Source organism: Nymphalis io, chromosome 19 (assembly GCF_905147045.1).
Source record: "Nymphalis io chromosome 19, ilAglIoxx1.1, whole genome shotgun sequence".
NCBI classification, from domain to species: Eukaryota; Metazoa; Arthropoda; class Insecta; order Lepidoptera; family Nymphalidae; genus Nymphalis; species Nymphalis io.
In genome coordinates, this window is record NC_065906.1 from 6,885,247 (window position 1) to 6,900,137 (window position 14,891).

At 33.0% G+C, this 14,891-nt stretch overlaps 1 protein-coding gene across 1 annotated transcript; it reads left to right on the forward strand.

Annotated features, from left to right (window-relative positions):
• Positions 1 to 2,304: 2,304 nt before the first annotated feature.
• On the forward strand, positions 2,305 to 13,276 carry LOC126775959 (dihydroxyacetone phosphate acyltransferase). Its single transcript, XM_050498187.1, has 11 exons — positions 2,305 to 2,705; positions 2,794 to 2,970; positions 3,166 to 3,295; positions 5,187 to 5,390; positions 5,679 to 5,830; positions 6,187 to 6,679; positions 8,149 to 8,286; positions 8,760 to 8,839; positions 10,845 to 10,997; positions 11,157 to 11,305; positions 11,863 to 13,276. The coding sequence occupies exons 1-11, from the start codon at positions 2,523 to 2,525 to the stop codon at positions 12,008 to 12,010; spliced, it is 2,007 nt and encodes a 668-aa protein (XP_050354144.1). The 5' UTR covers positions 2,305 to 2,522; the 3' UTR covers positions 12,011 to 13,276.
• The last annotated feature ends 1,615 nt before the right edge of the window (positions 13,277 to 14,891 follow it).

The following is a 14,891-nucleotide window of genomic DNA, read 5'->3' on the forward strand; positions in this document are numbered from 1 at the left end:
GTACTGGGTCTGCCCCTTTTATTTTTTGAGTGACTTTGATATCTACATAAAGTATCGGCAAGCTCAGTTCTAAAATCTGCTAACTTCATAATATTCTTCTGAAGTTTTCCTTTCCTTGTGTTTACCTTTTTGTACAGTACCCAAGCATTGATGACAGTCATGTCTAACAAGTGGTAGAAGAGCCTCGTTGTCCACTTTCTCGACTTTATGCGGATGCGATATCGACCAATGAAGCTATCCATCAAATCAACGCCGCCCATGTGTGCATTATATTCTTTTACAACCCGAGGACATGATATTTGAATATTGGCCTTTAGTTTTTTTTCGTAGCGGGTTATAGTATCCGCTGGTTCAGCGCCAACATACGTGGATAGTAATAATACCTGTTTGTTGTCTTTCCAACTTGTGGCCGACAATTCTAGGCCTTCGTGAGAGGCCACATTTTTGTGATATGTTCCTCTGGGTACGTTGGATTTCATAATCTCCCGTTTATCCGGCAACTTGCACGACTTTCCAAGCCTGTTTCTCTGTACTGTTCCAAGACAATAAATACCTTCGTTGGTCAAGTAATGTACCAGAGGAATATTCGTATAAAAATTGTCAAAATAAATTATATGATTGACATGCCTTGGTACTGGTCGTAGCAATCGAATAACTGTATTCGACACAGCTCCGAGGTCTGGTTCGCCAGGTAAACGGTCCATGTCCTTAGCTCCCGAGTAAATCTCAAAACTGTAGGCATAACCAGACAGAGAGCATAACACGTATAATTTGAATCCCCACTTATGGGGCTTGTTGGGTAAATATTGTTTCATAAAATGTTTCATTTTTGTGGAACACATCTGCTCGTCTAGTGATAGACGATGCTCAAATGGTAAAGTAATAAATTTCTTGTTCAAATAGTCTATCACTTGTCTTACTGTATGCAGTCGGTCCTGCTGGGGGTGATCAATGGGCAAATGTTTAGAGTCGTCATTCATGTGAAAAATTTCTCTAATTTTATCAAATCTGTTGCGATTCATTGTTTGTACTATGGGTTCAAACTTTGTAATGTTTGACCAGTATGACCGGACACTAGGATAATGATATACACTAGTAAAAATAAGAATTCCAATAAATTTACGTAATTCTAAGACAGTTACAGGTTCTGTAAAGTTGGGATTCTTTTGGAAGGCATATTTATTTGACTCGTCCACTAGAAATCTCAAAATGTCTTCACCGAAAAAATAAGAAAAAAACTGAAATGGAGTGTCTAAGTTCATAATTTCTTGTGAATACTCAGTATTTCCAGCAAACTGGAAAGCATTTTGGACTAAATCCATATTTTTTACTCTCCACACTAAGTTTCTAGAGTTGAAAGGTGCAGTTTGCAGGTTGTTCTGGCTGCTGGTTGTAGGAGTTGGGTTTCGTTCAACAGTCTCTAAATTATGTTGCATGTCGGTATCGACGTTTGCTGCAGGCGGATCTGCATACAAGTTTGGGTCAGTGGGAAAATTACCTACATCCTCTTCATCATCTAGCTCCATCAGACGATCTCTTTGGCTCGAATAATAGTCTATGTCATCTTCATTGTCGGTGGAATCGTCTTCCGAAATTTCACCATTTTCTAACCGCTTCAATATGTTCTCAATCTCTTCTGGCCGCATTTTGGATAAATTTCTATAATAAATAAAAACAAAAGTAATCCCCACACCAAGCTATGCAGAAAAAATATGAAACGAAAGTTCAAAAAGTTTTATAGCTAAAGAGTTAGTAGGTAGGTTTTATGTAGGGCGGAATGCCTGAAGTATCAATATTGATACCAAAAAAAAAGCACTAATTTCTTCAAGTAAAACATGCATTTGCTAAAAATAATTATATCATAGCGAAAATAATGTATTCACTTACCTCAAAAGTATTTATATTCTTCAGAAAAAGAAAATATATCAAATTTATATTCAACAAAACTTTTAGTAAAATGTGTTTACTTGTTCACTTTGCCGCGCAAGTAATATGTCACAGATAAAATAAAACAATAATGACATTTGTTTTTTTTTAATTTCGTTGGATAGAATACTATACAACAGTAAAATACATACAGCCAACATATAAAAAAAAAACTAATAGTGATGTGAATATTCGGTTTAAAATATTAGTATCAAAATTGAAACTCTAGGTTATTAAGGGTTAAAGTTTTTATCTCTTATTTATTAAAAGTATATTTATAATCTGTATTTATTTTCAAAAATCTGTAACACTGACAATCAACAAAGCAATGACATTAGACATCTCACATCAGTAAAAATGACATTCGAGTGACAGTGGTTGTGAAAAGTGTGCATGGCAAAAGCTTTTAAAATAAAATAATTTTATAAATAAAAAACTTATATTTATTAACATTCCATTAAATAAAAAATAGCTAGTAAATCGCAGTAGTAAATATAAGAATTAAGCATTTATTATGTAATGGATTTACACTGTTTCAGTACATATATGCCAAAAGCTCATTAAATTTGTGATAAAGTATCAGAATTAGTTTCAAAATGAATGAAATTATGAACTTTGTTAATATATTAGAACCGAGGAATACCCAGTTCGGAATATTTAAATTCATGACAAGACCATGGGACCCCAAAAAAACTTTAACTCTTGATAAATACTATTCGGCGCATGAACTTAAAAAAATTGTTGCTGATTCTGTATACATCGACGCTTTTATAGAAAAGGTAAAAATTAAGAATTAAAATTTCCATTAATGAATGTTGTTAATAACTACATCGGTTCATTTTATTTAATGACATGGTTATTACTCAGGAAAGTATTAGAAATGGAGTTCCAAAAGAACAATTGAGAACAGAGGTATGGGATTACTTAGAAGAAATTGCAACAGATAAAAAATTACATATAATTCGTTGGATTGGAATTATATTCCTTAAGATATGTTTTATGATGAAAATAGGAGTATTTGTTAATGAATCTTCAGTATTAAAGGTATATATAATATTTCATAATTAATTCTATTTAACTGCCTCGTTGGTCTAGTGTTAGATATAAGGCTGTAGAGCCAAAGGTATTAGGTTCTAATCCCAGGTCAAGCCAAAAAAAGTTTTTAGGTTTTTCTGTCTAAAATTTCACAGTAGCAGTGCGAAGTCGGGAAGTTGGAATGATATTTATTTTATATTTAAGGTAAAATCATTGATGGGGAAGAATCCAGTTCTGTTCTTGCCGACACACCGAAGCTATGCTGATTTCTGTCTAATGACATACCTTTGTTACCATTATGATATTGATTTGCCTGCTGTTGCTGCAGGAATGGGTATGTAATTAATGAATTCCCTTATTCATTTTTGTAATAAATATTTTAATTGGTGAACTTCACAGTTAATAATAAGTTAAACATTTACTGCTAATAACAGTTGTAATGTTTTAAGGATATTTTTAAACTCAACTAAATGACTATGAGTCAGCTTCAGCGGCATTATCATAGATTTTGAAATAAACTGTACTAACTAAAATTCCTATTTTATAGTACCATAAGTACCATAGTTGCTAAATAAACAGTTACATTGCTTAAGTTTGAATGAACTTGTGTATTGTTATTACTTTATTTGATTTGTGATAAACATGTAAAACGAAATAAACATAAACATGCACATTGACACACCAGCACCTGTACCCATGTTTATATGAGTAAAATTTATAATATATATGATCTATCCATCAACAACATATATCTGTCTAACAAAAAGACCAGGCACAAGGGACATAACATCTTAGTTCCCAAGGTTGGTGGCGCATTGGTGATGTAACCAATGGTTAACATTTCTTACAACGCCAATGTCTAAGGGCGTTTGGTGACCACTTGCCATCAGGTGGCCCATATGCTCGACCGCCTGCCTATTCTATAAAAAAAAAAGCGTCTAGCCATATGGACAGGAGTAATGTACAAATGTGTACGCCAATATAGGTGCACTCTCTAAAGTTCTATGAGACGGCCATCCGACTCAACCGGAAAGGGATCAGGCGTAGGAACAAAGGAATGTAATGTAGACTCGGGCTCGTACTGACTCGTAGTCGGCTATTGAGAATTCCTTGAAAAATAAATTTGGTATTTGGTATTGAACCCAGGACGTAGAGCTCCGCAGCCTTTTATGATAGCCAGTTAATAATAAAAGAAAATTATATCAAACGTGTATTTTACGTGAACGAAAGTCATGTCCGCCATACAAGCATTAGCCATGGTTATGTTATTTGTATAAATAACATTGAAATTGTTTGCTTACAATGATATACAAGCAAATAATTACAGTGCTCTGTGTTAGAAGAACTTTGTTTAAATATATAAATTATGTTTATTTTGTCATGAATGTTTGCCTTGCATGTTGAATGAAAATAAATAGTACGGAAATATTTCTTTATAATCCTCCAAAATAATTTAACCGTCGCGGTCGTATAAACTTACCAAGTTTAATTAAAAGCCAAGAGAAAACCATAAGGAATTTTTGTATAGTTATAAAAATGTGTTTTATTTTTGAAGAATATTTCTTAGAGCTTATAGGACGTCATCATGTCTTATTTTGTAATTATTTAAATGTTGATAACTTTCATACATAAAAAATATTTTATATCAAACTTCAGACAAAAGTAATAAATGCGAAAGCAACTCTGTTTATTTGAAATTTCAAATACCTAACTGTACCTAAATGTAGCCTGGAAGGTCGATAAGGATATAGAAACGAAAAAAACGGAAATTACGGGAAAATAAATTTGATGACGTCAGAACAGCTAGGTATAATATAACTAAGCGAATTTACGTGTAAAACGACTTAATGCAACGTCTTGTATTGCCGTGTTAATACCTTATGTAAGATGATTATTTGGACAAATAATATAATACCATAGATTTTGGCGGGGTATAATAGTTTAAAAAATTATTCATAATTCTTACAATGCCAGTTACACCGTATCAGAAAGTTGTAGGTTCGATCCTGACCCCTTTGGCTATTGTTCTCCCACTCCTAACACAAGCTATACGCTTAATTGAAAGGGTAAATAGGAATATTAATAATTCCTTAAAAATGGGCATTTCTAGTATTATTTAAAAAAATGGAACCACTAGGAATTACACAAAAACATTGCTCATTTTCTTACGTCTTCTTGTTCTGTATTACATAAAATTCAGCGTTTTATGTATGTTTTTCAAATAGATTTCTATTCTATGGCGGTGGTCGGTCAAAAAATGCGTGAGACGGGCGGGTTCTACCTCCGCCGCACCTTAGTGGGTGCGCCATTGTACTCGGCCACGCTACGACACTACGTGCGCACTCTGGTCTCCAGGTACAGCGCGCCCGTAGAGTTCTTCCTTGAGGGAACCAGGAGCAGGAGCAATAAGAGTCTACCCCCCAAATATGGTGAGTAGTACTGGTAGCTGACTGTACATGTCAGTAATGTTATTACATTAAAATTAGTATAACAAGACTTGAAATGAACATGGATACTTTTTGATGCTCCAACATTTCAGAATAGTGACGCTACAAACACTGACCCTAACCGAACATGTATTAATAAGTATACCAATTGTAATTGTTCACAAAAAATCACCCTGAAATCACATCGCTTGCAAAGCTATAATCTAATGTCTGTAATGATATATCTAGCGGCGTCCTACTAAAGGCGGGCTAATTATTCGTTAAAAACAGGCATGCTGTCAATGACCCTCCTGCCTTACTTCGCAAGAGAAGTGACTGACATCACAGTGGTGCCTGTGAATATTAGCTATGACCGTCTCATGGAGCAAGGACTGTTCGCGTACGAACATCTGGGTGTGCCCAAACCAAAGGAGACCACTGGGGTTTGTAGTTACTGGGATGATTATTATGTTTTTTTTTTCGAAATAAAACTAACGAGTCTTTAGAACGGACATTAAATTAAATACACCGTAGTATCATCATATATTTTGATTTGTATCAATATTTGATGTTAAGCTTGCTTCGTACAACATTGTTTGCAGATTATCATGTGTATATTGTCGATTATCATAATAACTTGAGGCCTTTTAATTTATTTGAGGGTAACCCAAAGTTTTTATCTGTGGACTGGCATTTCGTTTTTTTTTTTGTATTTATGTTAATAAATAGCCTATTTGAATAAACAAACACACAGCCACATAGTTGTAATAAAATAATTACCGTTTTCAAATTGTCGCAGGGTCTGTTAAAGTCTCTTCATAAGTTAAACGATCACTACGGCAATATTTACATAAATCTCGGCGATCCAGTCTCTGTAAGAGAATATGTCGGGCAACAGCTGCCACTTTCCGCGGAAATGTTGAAACCATTAGACTTGCAACAGCTAACCGCAGATCAGTTTAAGAGTGTACAAGACATCGCAAATCACGTGGTGACAATGCAACAGAAGTGCACAGTCGTGACGATATCTAATTTACTATCGATAGTTTTGATGGAAAGTTTGATGAAGAACGAGGCGTTGATTTACGAACAAGTCTTGGAGAAAATTGAGTGGTTGATCCGGGTTCTGAGAGTCCTCGGCGCGACCGTGTTTGAAAACGACGTTAAAAGTAGCGTCGAAAGAATTTTGGTGGTGCACAAGAATTTGATGAGATTGGATGGTAAAAATAGATTAAAGCTCGTGTCTAGTGCTCTCATGAATATAAATTCCGACGTGCAGAAGAAAATGAAAGGTACGTTAACTCATTATTTAAACTTAATATGAAATTTACAGATAAGCAATAAAGTTAATATGTAACAATTACAATATAATCTGTGTATTTTAGATAAAAATATTTGTTACGCTCCTTAACATTGAAATGCATAATATTCGATTATAAAACTCTCTTTAAAAATAGTTGTGAGGCCTTAAAATGTTAATAGATTTCCTTGTTAATTATCCTAGTCAATTATCAAATAAAATAATATATAATCTAATCGTTTTGATAACAAACATTTGGCCAGATTTTAGAAATATGCTATTTATCGAGTGATTTCAAATATATATTTTTTCTTATCTAAAAAATGGCGATTATATTTTTATAGAGGTAATAAGGTATTGCCAAAGACTAGTATATTATGATGATGAACTGATTTCGGCAACGTCACCTGTTCTCAAGGGATACAATAGCCGGAATTTATTATTATACATAAGTGTGTGCTCAAACACAAGTGTACTCTTTTTATTACTTGACTCTCATAATCTGATGGGACGGCAAAGTTGACGCGACTGTAAAGACTAATAGGACTAACGGCTTTACGTGCTTTCTGAGGCACGGAAGTGCCAGTGTTTAACGGACAGTCTGGAAGACTCCATGCTGCTACCGAGAATTTCCCTAACTTACAACTGTTTTAATGGACCGGCTCGGCTTTGAACCCAGGACCTCGAGGTCTGCGGCCTTTAAAACGCTGTCACGTCTAACTCTCAACCGATCGTCATGATATTTGGCATACCTACATGTTGTGTGTGTATTACACATTACATGTATGAACTTTTCTGTACTTGGCTTTTATACAAATGAAAATAAAAATAATGTGTATTTAAATAAAACCGAAGATTCATGACTATTATTCAAATTAAAACAATAGTTTTTATAATTTATCTTTATTTATGAAGAGCGATTTGTTGCGGGCGACGGATTTATAGTATCCACATTAAAATATCTTTAAACAATTATTTGATTAATAAAAAGTATTTATAACATTTTTTTAACGGCTTTGGGCTTGATATTTGGCTGTTTTTGAATGCCTTTCATAAAGGCTAGGTAAGTAGGCTTTCAAAAATGTAAAAAAAAAATCAGTTGCATGTAAATGCTCCAGCGCGTCGCTTAACCTTACTCTGACTGAATTACTATCAAATAGCCTAGAGGTTCGAACTCTCTATAAAAGACGTATATGTAAATGGTGGATTTACTCAACAGAGTGCAAGGTCAAGGCAATTCGTCGGGGTAGGTACCACCCACTCAGATATTTACCACCAAACAGCAGTACTTAGTATTGTTGTGTTCTGGTTCGAAGGGTGAGTGAGCCAGTGTAACTACAGGCGCAAGGGACATAACAACTTAGTTACCAAGTATCAACACGAGTCCCTTTTTTAATACTTGTGTTTAAATAATGAAATGCGAACGTGTTTTGTATGAAATTGAACACTTATATACTTTAGGTCACATCCTAAAGGCAGAAACCATGGTGAACGCGATACCGATAATACAATTACAGTTGTATGTGAATCCCGTCTTACATTACCTGGTGCCGCCCGCCATCATATGCATTATAACCACGAGAGGGGTCACAAATATAGGTACGTATTTTATTATAGATAATCTTTTGTAGGGGTATACTTTGTTTAAGGTCTACGCTAAAGATTCTGTTTTTAAAATATTATTCATGTATATATACATTCATGAAGCGACAAAGATCCATTTTTAGTGGAGTTATATAAAAAAAAATAACAACATAATTCGTTTCGTTCACTGCGGTGAAGGAAAATATTGTTAGGGAATTTGAAGATAAATAAGATCTTAATAAGATAAAAGATAGTCTTATCTTAATATGCGTAGTATAATAAGTGCCATCGCTTCTGCTTATCAGGGAATGGTTTACCCAGCAGTGGGGCATTTGAGTCACTTTTACTGAAATTATTGTATTTTAAAGCGAAGCGCGTTTAAGGTCAAATTGTTCATAAGTTAGAAAGTATCACTGATCGGTGTCGACTTTTGATTTTGCCTTTATGGTTTTCATTTTGCTAATTACTATTATTTTTATTTCTCGTAGAAGAACTATCCGCGGACTACTATAGACTTCGGAAATTGCTTGTACACGAATTCTTCCATTTGGAAAAGAATGAGGAAGTTGTGAGTATACTTTTGATTTGTATTTATATATAATTTTGAAAATTATACACTATCCAAAGGCTGGCTACTTCTATGATATTAAAACATTCTTACAAAGTACTCATCTAAATCATTTCGATGAAGAATGTAATGTTGATTGTAATGAACATTGAAGAATGTAATAAGCGTTATTATATATACAATACATTTATTTGATTATAATTTATCTCGTGCTATACGGTGAAGGAAAACATCGTGAGGAAACCTGCATGTGTCTAATTTCACTGAAATTCTGCCACATGTGTATTCTACCAATCCGCATTGGAGCACAGGGGTGGAATAAGCTTCAAACCTTCTCTTCAAAAAGAGGAGAGGGGGTCTTTGGCCCAGCAGTGGGAAACTCACGGGCTGTTACGGTACGGTTACGGTATATTTATGACTTTACTATACAATTCACAGATTAAGAAATAGTATTTGTATGAACTCTGGTGACACTCGCCATCAGGCGACCCATGTATGCACTGTCTTTTATACGTATTATATATAATAAAAACATATAAATTATTCCTTAGTATAACTACGCTTACAAATAGTATTCTATTCATAAATTGAAAGACAAATTACTCACCATGAAATGTATGATTTCAAATATTGTGTATATAAAAATATGTATGAATTCGTGTTTATTACATAAAATTGTATTCACATAGGTGACATTTTTGTGACAATGTATTTCCGTCCTATTAGATAATTGTGAATTGTATTCTATGCCTTTTTTTAAGAGTAGGAAGGCGGACGAGCATATGGGCAACCTGAATGTAAGTGGTCACCAACGCCCATAGACATTGGCATTGCAAGAAATGTTAACCATCGCTTACATCAACAATGCGCCACCAACCTTGGGAACTAAGATGTTATGTCCCTTGTGCCTGTAATTACACTGGCTCACTCACCCTTCAAACCGGAACACAACAATACCAAGTACTGCTGTTTTGCGGTTGAATATCTGATGAGTGGGTGGTACCTACCCAGACGAGCTTGCAAAAAGCTCTACCACCAGTATCGTCGTTATAAAGACAACACGAAACAAGTCAAAAGTGTTAGGTTATGCCAAGCCATTAAAAATTAGTAAACGGCCTATGAAAAAATCTTACTTGAAACTATCTCAGAAGGTTATGTGTGAGTCGGACTCGCTGCATACCTCTATAGTAATTATTACATATATAATGAATTAATCAATAAAAAATAAAGAGTTATAGCGATGATAACAGAAGTTAAACAAAACTACATATTCTTATTACGTTCTAGCTGTTAATAACAAAGCATTTTAGCGTTACAGCAGTGGGACTTTAGCCCAGCAGTGGGACATTCACAGGCTGTTACGGTTACGGTTAGCGTTACAGACATGATATTATAGGCCTTAACCGTATTATTAGTAAACATCCATGATTATTTAATTTATCTTTTTAAAAAACTGGTCATTATTCATATAATTTAATAAGGCAATAAAAAAAAAACAAGGAAAATCTTTATTGCACACAGTAATAAAAAAAAGTTAAATCGGATTAAAATTCTCAAACAGAATTCTGAGAGGTTCTTTTGCGTATTTGTTTGTTACGTCATTAGGATAATAATCATTATTTTCATTTTAAATTTATCTTTATTAAATTAAAAAAGTACTCAGGTTAATCACATACTAAATATATTTTTTTACTGGAATACTGAATATACGATAATATATTTTTTACTGGAAACGGTCTGGAGGGAATTGTTAATTTATCACGCTACTAATGTGGGAAACAAAATAAAATAAACTGACTGGACTACAGCGTGGCTGAAAAGTCTTCGATAATTTTTTATAAAATTTATATAAAAATTGCTTCATAACAATAAAAAAATACGCTTTTGTACACATGATATATGAATTGATATTATTTTCGCTAAATTAGCAATGTTTTGACTTCATTTCACGTGTATGACAAAAAGTATCAGATAATTTAAGCTAAGTTTAATGCCTGTTGTGCAGACGTTCGATGCTGCGTGGCAATACTGCGTGCGTAACGCCGTGACGTCACCGACGTGCGCTCTCGGGACCGCGCACGCGCTGCACGCGCTCCTGCGCGCCGCAGTCACACCCGCGCTCTGCTCGCTGCACACTTGTGCGGAGGTCATGGCGGAGGTTAATAAAACTACTTTTATTATTCGATTCGAAATGTTTGTTATTAATATTCCAATGGCAGGAGAATTCAATGTAAACAAACCTTAGATCTTATAAAAATATCTAAATACCATTGTTCTCATAAAGATTACAATATCCATCGTATAAACAACATTTCAGTATAACAGTTGCGAGCACAAACAGGCGTTGAAGTTAGTGCAGGAACGTGTTGAAAATGGCCGGTACCACCCCTACTGTCTAAGCCTCGAGGCGGCCAACAACTGTTTGCAAGGATTGACGCTTTACGGAGCTCTTACCAAACAAAGGAGGTAAATTACAAATATATAATCATCAATAATATAGGAAATGGTTATTGAAAAAATAATGTTTACGGTAGTGATCTAATAATGTTCAGGTTAAAATTGGGTACTAAATGGTTGTGCAAAGACAAATGCACAATACGGAGCCCTTATGCGAAAGTCATCAACAACGGCCAGTCATCTTGACATCAGAATGACTGGCCGTTTTTAAAATAAAATCTTATTGATAATACAAAAGGTGCCAAATATTTAAACAAAGGGACTAAATGCTGGTAGTATTTTAAAGCTGATCTGTCACTTTGTACAGTTATTTTGGAGAACGCCAATATAGTCCAATTGTAAAAGCGATTTCAAACATCGCTTTCGTCTAAATTATTCAATTCGATAAAATATTTTTTGGTTTATATGGTATAACGTAATAGTAAAATGAAGTCATACATTGTAAATAAAATGTCAATCTACAAAGATAATATTGAAAATGTATCAAATATATATTATTAAATAATGTCACAATAAACAAGTAAAAAAATAATTATTTAAAAATAAGACACCTATTTTTATTTCAGCAAAGAGCAAGTTACATACGAGGCGGTGCCACTAAAACTCGAGGAATGTCGCCGATTAATATCTTCTTTATTACCGAAATGTGATGTTGATTTTGGTAAAAATAATTCAGTAATACTTAATCAAGACGACGTCAAAGCGAAATTGTAGAAGAAAATCGACTTGAAACAATAATTTAACAAAAAATATTTAATACAAACAAACTTCTCACTAACCTGATTCGGTTCAGGGTCGCTTACAATTGAAATATTTGAATTTAAAAAAAGTAATTTTAAGAATATGACTTAAAAGTATCGTCCACTCGACACATTAGTTCAAATTGATAATGTATAACAATCTGAACTCGTCTGATTGAATATTGTACACACTATAGCAATGTTCAGTGTTTCTTTCTTAATAAGAAATATATTATATTATGATACAGGTTTTAGTTTAGAAGGGATTATTTCTCCGGGGGAAATGTTTGTGTGTGTGTGCTAGTCTTATATAATTAAAAGTTGAATTTTATACTTTATTGATATGATGATTGTACAAAATTTAAATAATTGTTTTTAAATACGTACATTGCAGTGTGCAATGCATATTGCAGTGTTATTGTTATAACAATTAAATACGTGATTAAATTCACAAAATTGAATACTATTAATTTGTGTGTTTTATAACTTATCATTAGCCGTAGTCGGGCTATTAAGTTTGTTAAAATTTAATTTAAGAAGTCAGGATCACTCCTTTTTTTAACGCTGGTAAAACGCATTACGCGTTTCCCCCACGGGAAAAGTGTATGTGGAGTTCGCCAGTGTCCAGGGCGCTTCAAGTGCGCCCCGAACATCGGAATGCCCACTAAAAAACCAGCGATACCCTTTCCGTCTTAGCGACGAGCGCCACGGGATCGCTTTCGCATGCTACCGTGACGCTCTCAATCCTCTTTAAGCCTCGGAAAGCACTTAAATCTATGAAATAATAGAATGCCTGCATGCACATTTCGTTAGTCATTGAGCTTGTGCGCCGTGACTGGTATTTGGTCAGAACTACTTCATTCTTTGGAGATAATAAATATAATAATATCTTATTTTGTCAACATTTGATGTCACGTGAAAACATTATCGGTGTTTCGTCGTCTTCCTAACGATACAGCCTGTATTGAGGTCATCGAGATCTTTATAAAGTATACCTTGGAAAGCTAGTAATAGTACTTGGTGAAATGTGCAATATGGTATTAAATTAATAATGTTTTATTCTTAAAATGAATATTTTTTGTACCTGCGTCAAACAATGAATTATAGAAACCATAGCTGTATTAATTTTGTATATAGTTTGCTGTTATTAAATGTCTGTGTTATTTGATTTGTAAAAACAATACATATATTATGTGAATTTTTTTTTACTGTCAGTATTTTAATTAATCTACATTCCAAACCGGAAGCTTTTTTTAACAAACAATATAGTATCTATTAATTTAAATTATTTAAAAATGTAGAAAACAACAAAAAAATTGAAATATCAGTTTTAATTTCCATATTAATTAAACTTAAACCGACTATGTATTACTTATGTGTACTATGCATTATTAATGTGTTTTTTTTTGTGAAATATTATAAAATGACAATTAAATCGTTGTAACTTGTTTAATAAAATGTTACAACTACATGTTAAAAATTATACAGCTAATCTAAACAACGGATGTGAAAAATCAAAAAATCTCTTTCACTGTCTGAGATTTTAAATGTCAGTTTTATATATTTTTTTTTATTTCTAATTTATTGTAAAGAAAACTGCCGTTACTGCCGTATTGTTTACCATTAACGATGTTATTATAAATGTATTTTCATTAATTTATAAAAATATATATATTTCATAGTATTAATAGTTAAGAGGTTTTTTGTTGGAATGATATTTAACCAAGTTTTTTTTTATATTACAGTAAGACATTTATGTATATATAATTTGTTATTTTATTGTAATTACGCAGCTAAAGAGCAAATTAAATGTGTAAATGTTATAATGCATGGTCCATGGTTACAAAGAAAACACGTTACACATATACATGAAAACGTGATTGTTACCTTTTTAATTCTATTAGTAATAAAAAAAAAACAAGTCAGATAGAGTAGCTGTGATATTTCATTACTTTAGAAATTAGAATTTATATAATTTACCGGATTTTAGAATTAACGACGGTTAAATATTTGCATTGTTAATATGTTTGTAATGGAAGCTTTGAATAAAGTATTTGAATAGTTTCGTTTGTCTTTATTTGTATTATTATTATTTGAATTTTTCAATTATTACTCCGTTTTTATGTCTGTAATTAATGCGTGAATTGCTGCCAAGCTAAAGTTCAAGTCCTTCATCTATTAATTAAAATACATACGTATTATAAAACAAAAACTCATAGGTATTGCTTTTTTTAATCCTATAAAATGCCATTCGCACTATGTCGAACATTTTTCCTTAAATTAAAAATATGACATTTTTAGTAAATGTTCCAATCCTAAAGTATTTTTTGTAATTTCAATTTTCAAATTTGATACTACTTCATCAGTTTCTTCTTGTTTCGTAGATACACCAGTGGTTTTTTGAACACCAACTTCTTTAGTCTTTTTAATGACATATTTATTTTGTTCAAATTATTAAATATAACGTTAATATGAAACTAATTTACAAATCGCTGATGATGAAGAATGATTCTGATTTTAATTTTCAAATAATAATTACCTTTGACTCATGTATACATATATAATGAATTTATTTTACGGGTACGAAGCCATTCTTATACATAAGTCCCGACTACAAAGTCTCGTTAATAACTAGCAACGAACTGCACGTTTTACAGCCCTGGTACCTGTGAGCATACCACAATAACGATTCAATCCGGCAACAAACTTACGTGCTTCTAAATATATAAAGTTATATATTCATTAAAGAAAGGTATGATTCACCCAATATTTTCTTTGATTCTGTTTTTTCTTCATTCGTCGTTTTAACTACAGGAGCAGAATACGTCTTTCGTGGTCCAAGTCAAGACAAAAAT